At 43.7% G+C, this 19,740-nt stretch overlaps 1 protein-coding gene across 1 annotated transcript in view; it reads right to left on the bottom strand.

Annotated features, from left to right (window-relative positions):
- The window catches only part of LAMC2 (laminin subunit gamma 2), a 45,912-nt gene that overhangs the window by 20,866 nt on the left and 5,306 nt on the right, over window positions 1-19,740 (bottom strand). Inside the window, exons 2-9 of the mRNA XM_079981178.1 lie at window positions 13,676-13,864; window positions 11,257-11,392; window positions 11,074-11,166; window positions 8,050-8,186; window positions 5,794-5,913; window positions 2,876-3,065; window positions 1,674-1,783; window positions 693-914 (exon numbers count right to left, since the gene is read on the bottom strand). Coding sequence (XP_079837304.1) covers window positions 693-914; window positions 1,674-1,783; window positions 2,876-3,065; window positions 5,794-5,913; window positions 8,050-8,186; window positions 11,074-11,166; window positions 11,257-11,392; window positions 13,676-13,864 — 1,197 coding nt within the window. The remainder of the gene's footprint in view (window positions 1-692; window positions 915-1,673; window positions 1,784-2,875; window positions 3,066-5,793; window positions 5,914-8,049; window positions 8,187-11,073; window positions 11,167-11,256; window positions 11,393-13,675; window positions 13,865-19,740) is intronic.

Here is a 19,740-nt window from a genome sequence, read left to right as displayed (position 1 = left end):
TGCCGGTTTCAATGGGTCTAAGTGTGATTAACACTAGATATGACCCACTGCATCCAGTCTGGGCCAGGCAGTGATAGAGAGGCAGAGGCCTATATCTCTGGGGCCCTCCTCCTGCGGTGCCTTTAGACTTTTCAGCAGCAGCACGGGATGTAACCCTGGGAAAGCATTTCCCATGCTGTGTTGCTCCAGTGCCTGAAGGTTACCCGCATCCCAACAAATATCAACCCAAATCCCCTCCAGGACTATGTCTGCTGAGATTTTACCAGGAACTCTCAATGCAGAGTTGACTTCAAGACACGATGGACTGAATTTCCTTTCTGAAGTCTTTAGACTCAGAGGGTTTTCTCATACACCATCCTGGTGGGGATCCTACCTATGCAACGCAATCCATCACACACCTCCCCATGTGAACACGAGTTAGCAACAACATAGGCACTACGTACATCCTGAATGACTGCAGGCATATCCACATGTGCCATCCCAGCAAAACATTACCGTATCTTGTACTTGAAGTGGGAGAAGGGACTTCTCATGCCCATTCTTCCATCACATGAACAAGATCCCTAGCTGGATCACTGTGTAAAATGGCCCTAAGTGAGTTTTTATATTAGAGACCTGCTTGTTGCCCAAACAAATAAATAAACACTCTGTCCGTCCACAATAATAGGCTCTTTGACTGTGGTTGATCCTACCAGTATCTGGGTCACAGATTCCTCCTCCCTGGCAGTTGCAGAGCACACAGTTGCTGAGAGCACTGAGTCTGGCAGGGTCCTCTCTCTTGTACCCTGGGGCGCATTTCTCACAGAACTGCCCCTGGTAGCCAACTGGACAGACACATTGCTCCACCCAGGATGCTGGAGTGCCAGAGGCTGGCTGTGCCGAATCCAAAAGGACATTACTGAGGTACCCTGTGCCTGAGCAAAAAGAAAAAAGGAAGAACATTATAGTGAATATCCCCAAGAACATAACATAATAAAATACCACATATCTCAGTATCTCAATTGGATCATGTCTAAATCAGAACAGAGCTGACATGCGAGAGCAGATGTGGGGCACATCTACACTACCATGGTACATTTGTTTTATATCAATTTATCCATCAGTGCTTCCTGAAAAGCATCCTGGGAACTGTAGTTTGCTGGGGGTGTTGGAATCAGATATTCCATTGTTCCCCCCCCCCCTTTGCAGTGGTGGAGGAAGGGGGTGTGGAGGGTGTGGTCCACCCTGGGTGTCATCACTGAGGGGGGTTGACAAAATGAGTTTAAAATAAAAAATTAAAAAATGGGCTCATGGAACTTTTTAGGAGTGACGTGGTGGCTTAGGTGCCTGCAGGTTCCACGCTGCCTGAAACGGCAGCATGGGACTTGCCCCTGCCTACTGCCTCTCCCTCAGCCGCCCTACAGCTGAGGGGGAGGCGGCGGAGAGGCTCCAAGCGCAGGAGAAGCTTGCCCCCCCCACGTGTGGATTGCCCCAGCCCTGGCTGCAGGACAGCCCCCCGCACCAGGCACCCAAGCCTTTGATCCTTCACAGAAATACAATTTACCTGCAGAGAGGAAACAACTATAAAGTAGGGTTTATAAGAGAAGACAGAAACAGTAAAGTAATAAATAATCAGAAGAAATGTATATGACCCGTTCTTTAGCCCAGATTTCACTATCCTACGCCCAACTCACTGTCTCCATAAGTGGCTCTGATCCGAAGAGCTGTCAGGTTCCCAATTAACTGGCGATACTCTTTGCTGCTCAGCCTAGGGCTCCAGTTGCTGCTTGGGTGCTCATCCAACCTGAGTGCAGGAGGTGATGAAAGACACAAGAAGTTATATGAGCAGTCTCTGCACCACCATACTTGTGTACAAAATGCAACTAGGAGTGAATTTTTAGACCCATGGAAGATTACAGCACACTGCTGTTGAACTGCTGATCAAAGGGAAAGGCCAGAACTGCAAATCAGATGGAAAAACAAGAACACTCTGACCAAGGAAGCACAGAATGTGGACAGGAGCATAAAATTCAGTTTACTCCAAGATTCAGTGAAATCAAAAGCAAATACAAAATTCAGCATTTAGGTCTTCACAAACAGTGCTTTCTTCAGTAATCCTAGGGTGCAACTTGTGTTTTCTTAATGATATTTTTTACCATCAGAACATGTTGCAACGTGAGCAACAATGGCTGGAATTCAACATCACACTCTTCCAATCCTGTCTGCGCAAGTATTCCACCTTGCCAGACAGAAGAATGCTGTTCTGGGGGTTCTCCTGACCACCCCTTGAGCTAATTTCAGGGGATGCAGGGGGCACAAGGGGGAGAAGCACTGTTGTGCAAGCAAGAGTCCTTGTGCAAGGCTTCCACTGAGAGGGCTCATTAGGTGAATCCATCACAAGAAAAGTGATTAAAGACAACTTAAGTTAAAAAGAAATAAAGTGGGTTTATGGACCAGGAATTGAGGTAGGCAACTTCTCTGATTCAGGTAGCTTAACTGGGCTTTGCTGATGTTATTTTCATGACTTGAAGGACAGCAACTAGATCCTCCTGGGTAAGCAATAGCCAAAGCCAGCAGTTTTCAAACTTTCCATCTTCTTGGAACATTTTCTGTGCTGACAACTTGCTGCCCATTGAAGAAGATTCTGGGACATGTACAGGGTACACATTCAGTTCATGTCAGGCACTGGTTAGGAATTGAGGTCCTCAACTCTACTTTGTGTGAACTGAGAGCATGATCTAAGGATGCATGATGCATGTGCAAATCTCTAGAAGTTGCACATCGCAGATTGGTAGCGGAGGGCAAGCTACTTTTGAGGAAAACTTGTCTATCATTGCTTTGAGTTGCACTGGAGGGTTTGACATATGAGTGTTCTCTTACGTCCTAAGCAATTTACCTGAATGTATAGGTCCTGCTGGCTTTACAAGGCAACATCCTTCCATTAGGCATGAGTGGGGCAGTGATTCTTAATCCAGCTCCTTCCAGTATTACATCATGCTGTGAAGGGTGACGTCCAGGTCGGTTCACACGATAATCAAAAGACAGCTTCTGGCCGTAACTCAGTTGATGGTTCCCAAGGAACCTGGCTACAAAATACACACAAAAGAAACACAAGGTCAAAGTATGGCATTTGCAAGTAAAATGCAAATGTGACCTGTACCACTGTTGACCTTGATTTGACAGGACTAGCCTTCGGTATAACAGGAAGGAGAATTTCAAAGGACCCCATCAATACCTATGACCTAAATCCCATTGATATCAGCCTGCTTGAACATGAAGACTAACAATGGAGTGCTTCAAAATTTGCTCTCAACTAAGGTCATTGTGGATGACACAAGTGAAAGGGCCTTTTCTATGGTGGCCCCACAGCTCTGGAACTCATTCTCATTTGACTACCAGAAGGCTAACACACTCCAATTCTTTCCAAAAGCTTTGAAGACCTGTTTCAGATGGGTTTCATGTCACTGACTGCTATGAAGACTGAGATGTGTTTCCTTTAATTGTTTTGCTATGAAAAGTTTGCTTTGTATCATGGACTGCATATGGATTTTTAAAATTAATGTTGGTTTTCTAATTTGGGGGATTGTTGTAGAATTATATTCATGAATTGAACTCAGACGGGTAGCCTGTAAATATCTGAAAATAAAAAGAAAAAAGAAAAAAAATGTGGTTGTCAATGGGTTCTAATGTTATGGTTAAATGCTTGCTTATTTATTTAATTTGAATCCCACTTATCAGATAAAAAATCTTTCAAAGTAGCTCATATCAACCAAAATGATTCAGTGCACACAGGTGCATTTTGAAGATTTATTATTTCTGTTTTGAGAAGGTCATCTTTGCTTTCCCATACTCCTTAATTGTATTCATTTTAAGGATGCTATAGACATCTTTTTGGGTACTGTTTTCTTGTAGATATTCTCATCAAATTTGCAGATGACACCAAACTGGGGGGCCGGGTAGCTAATGGCACAGAAGACAGAATCAGAATTCAAAATTACTTTAACAGATTGGAGAACAGGGCCCAACCTAACAAAATGAATTTCCATAGGGACAAATGTCAGGCTCTGCACTTCGGCAGGAAGAACCAGATGCACAAATATAGGATGGGGGACGCCTGGCTCACTAGCAGTACCTGTGAAAAGGATCTAGGGGTGAACCACAAGCTTAACATGAGTCAACTGTGTGATGCAGCAGCAAAAAAGTGAATGTTATTCTAGGCTGCATCAACAGAAGTATAGTGTATAGAAGTATAGGACTATTCTACCTTAGTCAGACCACACTTGGAATACTGTGTCCAGTTCTGGGCACCACAATTTAAGAAGGTTGCTGACAAGCTGGACCATGTGCAGGGGAGGGTGACCAAGATTATCAAGGGTCTGGAATTTAAAGTATATCTTCAAAAATATTGTAAAATTAAGGACTGTTAGAAAGATGTTGGAAAAAGAAAATTAGGTGGTTTTGGTTGAAATGACACAAAGGACTAAGTAAAGACGAGTTGAGAAATTGATGAAAAGAGAGGATGTTAAATTGTAATATGTTATGTTAAACTACTTAAATGAAAATAAGGTTGGAAGGATTTGCTGAAACAACGATCTGAATTAGAATACAAAATTGGGAGGTGAGAGGAGGTCAAGAAAATAAGTAAAGGAAGAAAGTTATGCAAATGATTAATTCGTTTTTTCTATTTTTATCTTTCTTTTTTGGTGTTGTTATGTTTTTCTGTATTTTGTATTTTGTATTTTGATTTTTGTATTTTGTAATTTTCTTTTCTTCTTTTTGTTATTTTTAAATTTTGAATAAATATAATTTAAAAAAAAAAGATTATCAAGGGTCTGGAAACTTAGCTTTATGAGGAGTGCTTGAAGGAGCTGGATATGTTTAGCTTGGAAAAGAGGAGACTGAGATATGATAGCCATATCTTAAGGGCCGTCACATGGAGAAAGGAGCATGCTTGTTTTCTTCTGCAATGGCTTCAAAGTATAAGAAAGGAGATTCTGAATATTCAGAAACACTTACTGACAGTAAGAGCTGTTTGGCAGGGGAACAGACTCCCACGAGAGGAGGTGGACTCTCCATCCTCTCCATCCTTGGAGGTTTTTAAGCAGAGGTTGGATGGCCAACTGTCAGGGATGCTCTAGCTGAGATTCCTGCATTGCGGGGGGCTGGACTAGATGACCCTTGGGTCATCTACAATTCCATGATTCTAGACATGAGGAAAGTGACATTCCAGCCATGGATTTCAGGATTTATGGGTGGGGGTAGGATATAATGAATGGATCTATTGCAGGGGTCAGCAACCTTTTTTCAGCTGTGGGCTGGTCCACTGTCCCTCAGACCATGTGAGGCCAGACTATATTTTTTGGGTGGGGGGATGAACAAATTCCTATGCCCCACAAATAACCCAGAGATGCATTTTAAATAAAAGGACACATTCTACTCATGCAAAAACATGCTGATTCTTGGACCGTCTGCGGGCCAGATTTAGAAGGCGATTGGGCCACATACGGCCCACAGGCCTTTGGTTGCCTACCTCTGATCTGTTGTCATAAAACCATGCCATGTTTTCTGGAAATTCAACCTAGTCTTGTAAGCACACTTTCAACACACATTTAAAATGGGGCAGAAGGAAATTATCCAGAATTAAGAGTGTTAGAATTGTCTGCAAGCCAGCAAGAATCTGTACTAGGATTTCTGCATGCAAGTGGACCAACAGGCATCAATATGTGAGACATTTGATAATAGTGGCAAATAAATAGTGAAGTTCAATAGTCCTTGTGGCTGCCCCTGTTCAGCATGGGATATGGAAACACACACCTGGAGCCATGAAATAGATAGGATCTGGCCTTCTTGCTGCCACATAAACTTCTTTATAATGTGAAGACCACTGGAGCTGCAAAGGAGACCCATTTCCTTGAGCTTGCCATCCTTCATCACCTGGAATACAAGGAAACCAACAGCTAATTAAAATGAGCTGGAAATCCAACCATACCCAACGATTCAGGAAATATGACTGAAGGAAAGAAGCAACAAACAGCTCTTTTCATATTACACAGTCCAAAGGAAGGATATGCCATGTCTCCAAGCTCATGGCAGACTAGTGATGTCATATGCTTAGGAAAGCACTGTATCACAAGAGGTCACAGGACCCATTTTTACAGCAAGAAGAATCAGGCAGTAAAGCTTTCTGGACTGTAGCAAGTACTTCAAGTTGCTGGGGAGAGTGCTGAGCACTTGAATATTGACCCATGAAAAGAAACCTCCCCCACACCTAGAAAACTAGCATGTTGGGGTGGGGGTGGAGAATCAACCTAGCCTTCTCCCCAATATGCTCATTTTCTATCTGCAATACTTTTGGGTGGGGCATTTCTGACATGCACTCTACACCTGCAATGTGCATTCCAGAGCTGGAGAAACACAACAGTTTTCTAGAGAGATGAAGGTCGTGTGCCAGAGCCAGCATTGTCCATTATGTGCAAACACTGATTATCATCTGTGCCAACATGTTTCTATACTGCATCAGAAACCTCCACAACCTGTTTGACCAAAGATGGCCATGGGAGGACAAGAGAAAGCTGTGCACCCACCATGCTAAATAATGTTTCTGTCATTCCAGTTGCATCTCCTTAAAACTCTTCTGATCCTAGAAAAGCTATTCTAAACTTTCTGATTGTATAAACTGGAAGAAAGTTAGCAATTTTGACCCAAGGCCAGTGCTAAGTATTTTTGCATTCCACACAAAGACTCAGATCCATTTGTCTTCTTCCTTTACATTATGACTTCATCACTGATTCAGCTCCTTTGCCATTTCCCAGCTGCTTTGCTGGTTCAGAAAGAATATAAGTGGAACCACTTTCTTAGGTATTTTGCATAAAGATGACCCAAGTCTTCCCAGATCATGTAACTGACATAATATTATGCTGCTGATTTTAAGAAATAAAGCGATTGTTTAGTCCTATTGCTCTGCTTCTCCATTTGGCAAACCTCACCACCAGCAAACAAACTGCAGTCTGGTAATGGAGGCAGCTAATGTTTCCCTGCATCAATAGAAAATGTAAAATTGTTTCCCCCCCCCCCATAATATTTATTCAAATTTTAAAAGGTTACAAAAAAGAACACAATATACAAAAACAAAACATATCCAAAAAATAAAAATAGAAATAGAAAAATAGCAAAAGCAAGACAAAAACAACTAAGAAAAAAAGAAAAAAAGAAAAAAAAGATACAATCCAAAAAAAAACCCCCAAAAGAACAAGTTAAACCTTAATATAACTCCCTTTCTTAACTTATCTCCTTGACTTCCTCACACCTCCCCTCTTTGTATTCTAATCCATATAGATATTTCAGCAAATCCTTCATCTTATTTTTATCCTTATATCTTATCTTAATATACTGTAATTTCCCATTCTTTCTTTCACCAATTAACCATCCACTTTTACTTTATTTAATCTTATTTCTCATTAAAACTTATATATCTGAACTTATTCTTAAGACGTTTCCCCTCGGGTCAAAAAAAGATTCCATTCCACGATTTTCCCATCTCTCATTAAAAGAAAAAAAAACAAATTATAATATATACACTTTAAATTCCCAATTTTCTTTAACCAGCTCCCCTCCCCGGTTTCGGCCCCTAGCAATAGTTCCATCAATCTCGAAAAACCATCAACCCGGAGATCTTAAGTCCGAGGCTCTTAAGTCTCTTTCATGCCCCCTCTGCCAGTCATTTTGGTAGTCTTTGGTGTTAAAAACCAGATCTCGGGGAGGCTCCAACCCAACGGTAATCATATTCTTTCCTGCCAGACTTCCATAGTCAAAAGCAGGGCCTATAGGATATTCCATATCTTGTTTCACACTCCTTCCAAATCCAAAGGCCCCAAAAGCTCCAGCCTCCACCTGGCTCAGATTTGTATCCCAAAAGTCATTTGATCTCCACACAGGGTGATCTTTCCATCCTTCATTTTCCAAACCAAGCCAGGCTTCCATCTTAGAAAATGTAAAATTGAAAGTTCAGTGTAACACCAAGTGCATTGATCATGAAAAAGAGAAAAGGCAAACCCCAGTGAGGTATTTTACCTTGCTCGAAGGTGGAGGTGATTTTATGGATGCTATAATTTTCTGCGCTGGAACATGCTGTTGAGTGCCCATGACAGAAGCATCGAGAACAGCCCTCTGGGTTTCCGGCATCTAGGTTGTAATAGCCCTGCTTGCAACTGTGCAAGAGATAAATTAACACACCACACAATTATTCTCTTGTGCATTCATATTCACACACAGAAAGCTGACATACTGAATTTCCAATCCGGATACCTCTGCTTTATCTGTTGTGACAGGATAGCTGCACCCTCCAGTCAATAAAAACTTGATGGCTCTGATGTCAGCCATTACTACAAATCCTGTGCTACCATTCTTGTTCAAGTGATGACTTCATGACAGAAAGACTGGCACTCACCACACACACAAAGGCACCGAGGTAACTGCTCCAGAAGGTACAGAAACAGGATTCTAGCCTGTGCTATAATCTGGTGAAATTGTGGATTTGAGAGTAGATACACACTATTCATTTAAAGCACATCAAACACACAGTTAAAGTAAAAAAAGTTAAGGACCCCTGGTTGGTTAAATCCAGTCAAAGGCAACTATGGGGTTGTGGCGCTCATCTTGCTTTCAGGCTGAGGGAGCCGACGTTTGTCCACAGACAGTTTTCTGGGTCATGTGGCCAGCATGACTAAACCACTTCTGGTGCAACGGAACATCATGACAGAAATCAGAGCACACGGAAATGCCTTTACCTTCCCATCACAGTGGTACCTATTTATCTACTTGCACTTTGACGTGCTTTCGAACTGCTAGGTTGGCAGGAGCTGGGACCGAGGAACGGGAGCTCACCCCGTCACCAGTGGCGTAGCGTGGGTTGTCAGCACCCGGGGCAAGGCAAGTAATTTGCGCCCCCTAACCCGTGGATTTGCGCCCCCTAAACCGTGGATTTGCCCTAACCCCAGATGTTGCGCCCAGTGCGGCCGGCCCCCCCTGCACCCCCCACGCTACGCCACTGCCCGTCACAGGGATTTGAACCGCCGACCTTCTGATCAGCAAGCCCAAGAGGCTCAGTGGTTTAGACTACAGCGCCACCCACACCCAAATGCATCCGAGGAACTGTAGTTTCCCACACAGAGCTATAATTCTCAGCAACAAACTGCAGTTCACAGGATTCTTTGTGGGGTGTCATGAGATTTAAATGTGGGCTGGATGTGCTTTTTAATGTAAGGTGATGTGCTGAGCTCAGTGCAACTTGTGCACATGCCATTTTGGCCTCAGCATGGACTCAAACAGTGACGTGAGTCAGGGCTGCCATTAAATCAGAAATAAAAGTGTTATGCTTTTTTACTTTCCATTAATTATTTGTCAGTGGCCCATTGTGGGGTACCACTATGCCAGACCCTTCAAGTGTCCCAATTTTCCAGGGACGTCCCTGATTTAGAGAAGCTGTCTTAGTTTCTGATTTGATCCTGGAATGTCCTGCTTTCCCTTAGAACGTCCCTATTTTCATTGGGGAAATGTTGGAGGGTATGGAATTATCTGACCCCCGAGCTTCATAAAGGCACCTCGGGACGCAGGTGGCGCTGTGGGTTAAAGCCTCAGCGCCTAGGGCTTGCCGATCGAAAGGTCGGCGGTTCGAATCCCTGCGGCGGGGTGCACTCCCGCTGCTCGGTCCCAGCGCCTGCCAACCTAGCAGTTCGAAAGCACCTCCAGGTGCAAGTAGATAAATAGGGACCGCTTACCAGCGGGAAGGTAAACGGCGTTTCCGTGTGCGGCTCTGGCTTGCCAGAGCAGCGATGTCACGCTGGCCACGTGACCCGGAAGTGTCTCCGGACAGCGCTGGCCCCTGGCCTCTTAAGTGAGATGGGCGCACAACCCCAGAGTCTGTCAAGACTGGCCCGTACGGGCAGGGGTACCTTTACCTTTACCTTTATTTTCATTGGGGAAATGTTGGAGGGTATGGAATTATCTGACCCCCGAGCTTCATAAAGGCAATCCTGTATAGGGAAGGTTTTTTTAACATTTAATGTTTTATATATATTGAATGCTGCCCAGAATGGCTGGGGCAACCCCGTAAGATGTGTGGGGTATAAATATTAAAATTATCATTATGGAATGGGACGTCCCTATTTTCATCAAAGAAATGTTGGAGGGCATGCTATGCTCCTATCCAGATTAGCACAGAAAATTCCAGTCATCATCACTACCACAACTAATGGCATAGCAGTGCCCACATTCCAAAGTCAGCCTGTTTTACTAGCCCACCATGCACTGAACTGGCTTAGATTGGGTTTGCCGTCAACTACCGGTAGCTTTCCCCTCTGGTCAGCATGTCTAGTGTCTGTGGGTTTGGTATGAGCAGGACCAAACCTACCCTCACCTGGTTTAGCTGGTCAGTCAAAGTTGTTCCTGACGCATGCTGATAGCTTCTAGAAGCCACAGGTGAGAGGTGAGTGCAAGCTGGGAATCACAGGTGGACCAAGAAGGAGTGTGACGTATCCTCCAGAGGTACTACCCCTCCCTTAACACCCCATACATGCCAAAGCAACTAATACAAATGCAAAAATATATATATAATAATGTTTGAACCAGCACACGGCAAAAGGCAAGAATGAAATGGAAGGAATAATACGAATGGAATGGAGATTGGGGTTAAGTGGGCAGAAGAGGCAGGAGGATGGGTGGGGAAGTGCAAGGACGAAGGCTGAAAGTTGTATAGCTGTGCACTGACTGAAAGCCCCCTTCCTGGCTTCTGAAGCTCTCTTCTGGCCAACCAGACACCACAGACCTACATTTCCAAATATTACAGAAGACACATTGCTTTCTCAGTGGAAACTGAAGTTCTCAGTATCCAAAACACTGGCACTAGATTCCACATTCCATGCTTGCACACTGAACTCAATCCACATAGCCTCCATTTCTGAGTCAGAGAGAAAGCTACATTTCTGTTGGGTTTGTATGCTAAGTGAAAGAGCAACTTGAGCTACCAAGTGGATTCCTTGATCATGACAACTCTGAGCACCATCAAAACATTTAGCCACACAATCTTTGTGCACACACCTGCTACATCGCTCTCCTTCAGCAGCTGCCTTGCAGATGCAACGTCCTGAAACACACTGGCCCGTGCTGCCAGCTGGATCACAATCACAATTCCTGAGAAAACCAAAGGACCATTTTCAAATGAAGCTCCACTGGAACACATTAGCCAGCAACAAACAGCTCCACCGACCCGACAGCACTTACTGTATTTGCCCAGCAGCTCTGCAGCCAGATTCTGAGAAGGAATGGAAATTGTCCTGGCATCGGTCACATTTATCACCTGTCACACCAGGTTTGCAGTGGCATCGTCCCTGGTTATCACACTGTACACTGAAAGAACCTGTGAAGAAGGAGTAGTAGAGACAGCAATCGGGTCAATATTTATGATTCTCATCAGGTTTATAGCAATTCCAAGGAAACTCAAGGAGAGTTGCTGCAGTAGTCATTCAGTTCCATTGTGCAAAGTTCCTCTCCTGCTTGGTTTGTCATGACTGGCACATTGCTGAACTACTCAGGCACACTTCGTCTAAAAAGTTGCTTTGGCATGTACAAATATGATGCTCTTCTGCAGTATGAGATAGGCTGAAACCTGGTTTTGTGGAATATTGCCAGAAAAGTGGCAATGGTTCAGGTTTGAATTGGTAGACTCTATTGCTTGGAGGTTCCTCTGCCCCCAAAATATCTACCCAATCTATAAATTTGTAAATAAACTGATTATTACAAAGGCAAAGCAAGGGCCAAACTAGAAATGATGCTAAACTTGTAATCACATCAGTTTTTAGAACAAAATTAATAAATTTTTGTTGGGGATTTTTGTTGGGACTGGTATGTGGGGAGGAGATGGGTAACACTTTCCTCCTTTGCTTCAGGTCTGATGAAAATCACTCCCCACAACTCACTCTCTCTCTCTTTCTGTCACGCACGCACGCACGAGCGCGCGCGCGCACACACACACACACACACACACACACCATGAGCCCCTGGAGGGAAGTATCCACTGCTGCCAATGAAGGCTTCTTTCCCAGAGGTAATAGCAGGACCAGACTACTTTTGTCAGGACCACAGGAGGAGAGGAAAGGACTAAATGTCCCTGCATCCTGTGGTCTTGATAAAAATCAACTGACATGCCTGCAAGTGGCATGATCAGCATCACAATTACTTTTGGCCCTAAGTCTCCATTGCTTTCTTCCAGAAGGGAAAAGGACCTAGAAAGGCTGTCCTAAAGTTCATACAGCTCAAATAAGGGGAAGCAAAAAGCAGCAATCTTCTATTTGCACAGACAAAACCTGTTAAGTTATTTGATAGTTCAACGTACAATTAAATAACTCTGTATATGTATGGATGTGTACTGCTAAAAGCTCAATTCCTCTGAGCTAAACATTGGAGATGCAGAGAGCCTAATAGCCAATGGTTTAAGTAGGGCTGTATCTCCGCTGGATCTGTCATGAAGTATTTAACTTAGATCACATGAGAAATAATTGTATTACAGGTCTCCATTTTGGGTGTATTACTAGCTCTTTGTTCTAAAGCAGCTGAGGAGAAAGGATGTGCTAATGATTCCCTCTAGGAAAACAGCTAGGCTGGAATGGAGGAGAGGCAGAGCTTTGTTCTTTAGATAGAAGAAATTCATATTTCTAAGATATGCTAAACCTGTGCTGGGATCAGCACATTATATTATGCAGATCTCTAGATGTAACACTTTAGCAGATGTACATCACTGGCACCATTTTTGCCTCACAGCTGACCAAAGATATCTAGTGCTATTTCTGCTCCACAGGAACAATCAATGCACAAAGTGACTACATAGTAAACTTTGCCAAAAGGGAGGCTGATGCTGACTATTTTTCCTTCTGGCCCAAATAACCAAGAAAATTCAAGCTACGTAGGCTCTGTACGCATTACCGGCTTAGAACACAGCTAGGTTGTTTTGTTTTGCTTCACATTCAGATTGAAGCTGGTTTTGGGAAAAACACATCAGAATGTGGTATCTAATTGAAAACAACAATAGGATAGAAGTGCATTGTGGTTAGCATTATAAACCTCACTGAGGCCTTGAGGCGTACCTTCGGGTCCCCATTCCACAATAACAAAAACAAGTTTTTGGAGTCCTACAGACCTGGCATGCTTCCAAACAGGTAATGTATTGAGCATTCATCTTCACTTATTCGCAGGGTGGTTAGATGATGTTATGGCAAAGCAAGTGCCACTCCACATTTCCCAGTGGATTCCACCTTCACTTTCCTTATTGCAGAAAGTCCAATCTTTCAGGCAAGCAGTTTGTTGCACAAGACTTCTTAGCCAACTATGATTGTGCAAGCTGGATTTCCACCTGAAAACAGTAACAGTCTGGAAGTGCCCCTTGATTGTGTTCAGGAGAACGGCTGCTTTTGGCTTCTCCTCTCCCTGATCTCATTCAGAGGAACCCAACTCAGGGTATGCACTGGAACCCCAATTCTCCACGTAGTGAGTGGCTTTAAGGGTGCCAGAACATTTGGCTTATTTTGCCAACATATTTGGGTTGAGTGTAGACAGAGATATGCAGCAGTAGAACCTCAACAGACACTGCAGTCCCATAAGATTGGGGGTGAGGGGCTTTCCCACCTGCCCCTCAGTCCCTGCATACCTTTGGGGTTGCAGCTGCAGGATACACAACGTCCTCGAGGTTCCTGGCGGTAGAAGCCCTCCTTACACCGCTCACAATTATTTCCCTCTGTGTTTTCGGCACAGTTGAGGCACCGGTATCCATTTCCTGTTCGTCTGAGCAGCTCCATGTCGAACATGCACTGCCTGGATTTCCCATTGCAATGGCAGGCTGAAAGCAAAGAGAATAGTTCACACCATTCAAGAACAACAACCCATTTGGCAGTTCCAGAAATTGGCTCGCCATTTTTACTTGATGATATACATTTAAAGGCCACCCTGTTGATAAGCTCAGATCCAAGCTACGCAAGCTGCAGTGACTAGTCATGCAACATTAGCCTGATTCCCTCATCACAGAAAACTGGCTGGTCCATTGTTTCCAGTGTTGACAGGCCAGCTTCCGCAGCATGCTAGTTTTCTATATTTGGGTTTTTAAAAGCAAACCACTGCAACCTAAGATGCTTTAGTTAATGTGAATGCTTTGGCTGAGATTCCTGTCTTGCAGGGGGTTGGACTAGATGGCCCTCAGGATCCCTTTCCAACTTTACCATTCTATAAGAACTGTGCCCTGTGGTTATTTCAAATGGAGTAGGTTGGGCTTAAGGCACTGCCATGCCTTCTCTTAGTCTTCATTTCTCTCACTCTGCTCCATTGCCCTTTCAATTTAACACCAGCAATTCAACTCCCTTTCAGCCAAAATGAAATGGGAGCTAAAACAGCAAGAATATTAGTGATGGAAGGAAAAAAACACAGATGAGGAATTAATATGGAACCAGGAAACTCTTGTCACTCTTATTAGTAATATCATTAATCCCACCTCACAGCATATGCATAAGCAAAACCAACAACTCATAACTCAAGGTTAGAGTCATGAACAAGCTCAGCAAAGAAGCATTGTCCAGAGAACAAATCCCACTTTCCATCTCTTCCTATACATTTTGTTTATTATAAAAATGTCTATACCATATTTTACAATAACAGCCTATCATAAAATTTAAAAATAAAAATAGCAAGTTGGTGCTGATATCCAAAAGCAGTGTTGGCATTGCATCCTACAAAGGGGTCTCTGTTCCAATACATATGTTAGTCTTTAAAGTGTCTTGGCCTGGAAGTGTAGCACCCTGCTTGTGGTTAACGCTTAGCTGGAATGAAATATTCAACGCAGCAATAGAGAAATTAAAATAGTAATTTATTTGTCAGACAAATAAATATGAGGCACAGTGGTATATGGTTACCAAGCTCTGGCCTGGCCTCTTGCCATTCTGGCCAGCACTTATATTTCCTTAATCCAGCCCCCTTGCTCCTCCTGTGGCTGCCTCTGTCCAATCAGCCTGGTTGAAATTCCTATTGGCTGTTTGCTAGAGCCAATCACAAAAGATACACCCATTTCCTTCTTGCCCTTTTATGGAAATCAAAAAGCTATATATTCTTCTATCTATAAATGACAAATAAGTAGTAATATATCTTACATGTGTCTCAACAAGGAATCTTAATTACCAGCTCACCTCTTGCCCTCCTTGCCCTATTGCCTTCCAAAACAGATAATTAATCTTGAATTTTTATCTTATGCATGTCAAGGATTGAGTTCACATCAACATTGAGAGATCTCCTTCATTTGAAGGTTTCTAAACAAAAGGCCTGACAACCATATATCAGGAGTGCTCGATGGCGTCTCCTGTCTGGCAAGGGGGGGGGGGCTGATGGCTGATGGCCCCTGTGATCTCTTCCAACTATATGAAATAAGAATCTAGCATTTCTTAAATCCTTTGCATAATTATATTTAAACTAATATATTTAATACATAAATAACCTTTTAAAAGGAAAAGAAATCTTAAAAGGATCTTAGTTTAAGAAACAAACAGCTTTAGAAAAGATTTCCCAGAAAATGTTCTGTTTCTGCCAGCTAGATGCTTTTTCACTGCTCTTGACCTTCTTAACCTTAGGAAGAAGATATGGCTCATTTTACTATTTATCCACCCTTAATTTGTAGGGTCAGTGTAACCTTGGCTGTCAGCCTGTAATTCCGTTTTTACGACTTTGAGAATTGTTTTCTGCTATAAATCAGGGGGGCCCCTTGTCTAGGAGTAAAAATATCTTGCCAAGGTTTTTAGGCATGGTCTTCTGCCTGGCATGAAACAGAACATTTTTAAACTCATTCTTAAAATACAAGCCCTGATTAAACATATAAGCTTTAATAAAAATGCAAGCTTATGATTAGATGCCTCAGAAGCAGAAAGAGAAAGTAGCTGATGAGGAAAAACCAGAAGCAGCTGTGCCAGGAGGAGAGGGGTCGGCAGCCTGCTCTGGTACTTTGAAAAGTGCGCCAGTGGACCGATGGTGTCATTCTCCACAGCTGTTGCAGCAGGACTACATTTTAAAATACTGTAATCTATATGCACTAATCAATCTGGGTTAAAATAAAACAGAACATGAATTTTATATTTATACTGTATTCAAAAAGATTCTCATGCTGAAACAACAGGGGAGGTGTTCCCTCAGTCCCCTATCAAAAGCCCCCCTGTTTCTATGGCAAGCAACTTGTTTCCCAGTTTCTTCCATTGACAGGACTTATCTAAGAAAGGAGAGTGAGCCCCATGACCTGCTCTGTAACAAGGAAAATCTGGCTCCCCTAGGAGAGACTCCCAGGCACTGTGGATATTCTATCTTTAGACCTTGGAGAATTCACGGACTTGAATTTCTCTCTCTTCCTACACTCAGGACCCTCTATAATAACATCTGGACCCCACGAACAAAACAGCAGCAAACCCAGAGAGAAGCAACCATTAGAAAGCAAAGTGTTTAGCCTGTACCTGAAGGATTTCCTTCCCTAAGCTAATGTACCAGGAAAGGCGGAGCTGCAAGGCCTGCTAGAAGGCTGCAGGGGGCCAAACTACGTTTCCCAGAGCTATTTGGGAGAAGCCGTGAAACATGAACAAGTATAAACCAGTACAGGTTGGCAGTGTAGCTGTGCCCTAAGGCGTTAAGGTGAATTTTATGGATCTACCAACATTTTATTAATGCTCTTTATTTTTAGTACTGAATTTCTGTTTTCCAAGCACAGGATTTAGATTGCCTCTCCCCCCCCCCCCATGTTTGTGTGCAGAGTACCAACAAGCCCAGAAGAAAGCAGAGGGAAATTTTCATAGCCAACCTCTTTGTAATGAATACTACGGAGAACCATATACTTAAGAATCACATCTCCGTCACCTACCAAGTTTGCAGAATTATCATGGGTGTTACAGTGCTTTTGCTAGTCTATGAAACACCAAGAGCTGCTCTCCACAGCTGCTCCTGCTAATCCTCAGCTTGGCTGCCAACACATACGATCAGGTTCAGGCACGACACTTGCATTCCGAGCACCTGAGAGCTTCCAAGGCATCAGCCGGATGCTGGGTCTGCCAAGGCTGCCAAGCCAAGTAGAGCTGATCTCATACCCTTCAACGCTCACTCAGAAGCACCTGGAATTTAATCAGCACCCCCCGCCCCCCAGGCAGAGCCTCAGCCCATGTGCCCGTCAACAGCCTCCTTTGCTTTCCCAGGCTCCTTCAATGCCCCATCTAGCCACGCCTGAAGTTAGCTTGTGTGGGAGCCCTCCCATTACCGCAGAAGTGGGTCATTCCCTGCTTTCCCAGTATCTCAGGCTCAAATAGCATGCTGCAAGGAATTCTGGGTGTGTGTTCCTCCACATTCTATTTTAAAAAAAAAAATCATCTCAGCATGTCTCAAAATGACTCAGAGGACAGGAAGACGTGGTGCGGCTTCTTAAACCTTAAACCCAAGTAGGGCATTGCCTTTTTAGGCATACACTGAAAACTGTGGTGTGTGATTGAGACAAGTGTCTACGTTACACAGGTTACTGAGGGCTGAACTAGATGTTTCCTTAATTATGGAGCATATAGCTATGTATTCCTGGAGTGTGAGCACTGCTGCATGCTGAGAGCGGCAAGGAGCCACAGGTGAGAGCTGAGTGCAGGCTGGAGACTATAGGTGGATAAACTACCCCAGAAAGAGCATGACATGTATCCCACCAGAGGTGATACCACTTGTGAGAGTAGCTGATGGGTCTCAAACCCTCAGTGAGTTAGGGACTTCCCCTGCAGGCAAAGTGGATTGGGAGGGTGAGACCAATGGGTCTAACAGTCAAGAAGGCAGTTTCTAAATGTGCTGTGTAGAGGGAAGTGAGGAGCAGGTGAGGCTCATCCACCTGGGAAGGTGGCCCATCTAGGAGAAAGAAAACTCTGACCTTAAACCTCTGCTGCTTTGTGGGATATTTTGGGAGAAGAAAAGGCTAAGGAGTAAACCCTACACAAATCTGGAATGGAGTCCCCAAGTCAGTTGGATGGCATCTTGTATGCCTCCTTCTGGCAACTCCTGCAGCCAAGCTGGTGTGAAATGTATTGCTCTGCTTTCCTTTGGACCACATCGGGGGGGCGGTGTTCCTTGTCATCTGGGTGGGCCAGGACCTCTAGACACACTGCCCAGGCTTATGCCCCGGGGAGGTCACCAGGGCTGGTAACACAGTGGTATGATTTCACCCCCAGAAGCATACTCCATTGTCTCTTGAGACAGACAGATGCCAACAGGCTATGCATATTGTTTTCTTAAATAATTACTGGCACGGGTGAGACAGTTCTTACTGGGAAGGCAGCAAGCAAGAGTGGGAAAACTTCTCCTCATTCTTCCACCCTGACTGGACCAGAGATTCTCTCCCTTCTTAGGAGCTTGGGGTGTGTGTGTGAAGAAGAAGGCTACTTCTGTTAGGGAAAAGCAGTGTTTGGAGCGAGGGACTTTCAGTGGTGGACTAGTACAGGACAGAGAAAGTAGACTCCCCCTCCCCACATCAATATCTGCTGCAGCTCTTCCCCCACTTGCTGGTGGAACACAAACGCTCTCTAGGTGGTTATTTGGTGTGGGGAGAGGGGGACTTTGGCTTCAAAGCTTATGCCTAAGGCAAAAGTAATGATTACTGAATCTAAACAAATACCAAGAAAGAACACTGGTCTTTGTCTTCCTTCTGTTTAAGGGAGGTGGGTATTTACACAAGATGAAGAAATTGACTAAGTTCACAGATAGCATTCTAAACGATGGTTTGCAGTGCACTAATCACAGATTAATCTGTTCAGCATTGGTCCATTCAGACATCACACCAAGCCATAAATAAGAAAATCATGGTTTGCAATGCCAGCTCAAAACCAGCTTTCTGATTTGCCAGCCAATCACAAACCACATTTCGTAAATGTAGCTGTCAAGCTAAACCATAGCAAAGCTTACTTTGTTAAATTCTGTGTCATATCTAAATTAACTGACTCTCATGTTGTGTCTCAGTTGCTATTTTATATAAAGACCACTTTAAACCACAGCATCTTAGTTCTCACTGAGGGGGTGGTAAATATATTGTGGGGGGAAAGAGTTGCACCAATTCAGCCTGCAGATGCAGAGAATCCCATGACTGAAGGCTTCTTTAAACTTATCTAGTACCGTCTGTTATTTTCCTATGTAGAAGGAATTCTTTTGTATGAAAGAGCATTTAGTCCTGTGAGTCTTCACTTTCCTTCCGGAGTGGTGAAATTCAGATACAGATTTACCCTCCCAGTGAGAGAAAGACCTTGACACTCTTTGCACATTTATTTTTCCTAACTTAAAAAAGCCTAATATGGCAATGACTACTGATTAGATTGACCAACACATGTAATTAGCACCGCATAGCAATTTTCATAGCCAATAGCTCAACTTGCTTACAGATTACATCATCCAGTCTTGCCTTGATTCTGCTGCTGCTGTTGTTTTCTCAATGCTTTGTGTCTGTCAATAGCCTCTTTGGAGACAATTACATCACGATAAGCGTGTCTGTAACTGCATGTGTTTACACAAGGTAATGTCACACTTCTTCCCAGTGCTGATGCCTGTGAAGTTTCTTCGCATAGCTTTTCTGAATGAGATTCTCAGTGCTGAGATGGGCTTTCACAATAAAACTTTAGATATGTCCGGGACTGGTTGGACACAGAGGAACCAGCTGGGGAACCCCAAGGGAAGGAAGGCTCAGAGCCC

This window comes from Podarcis cretensis (genome assembly GCF_951804945.1).
Source record: "Podarcis cretensis genome assembly, chromosome: 6".
Taxonomy (NCBI): Eukaryota; Metazoa; Chordata; class Lepidosauria; order Squamata; family Lacertidae; genus Podarcis; species Podarcis cretensis.
Note: the sequence above shows the minus strand (reverse complement) of the source record. Positions and strands in the feature narration are given on the sequence as shown.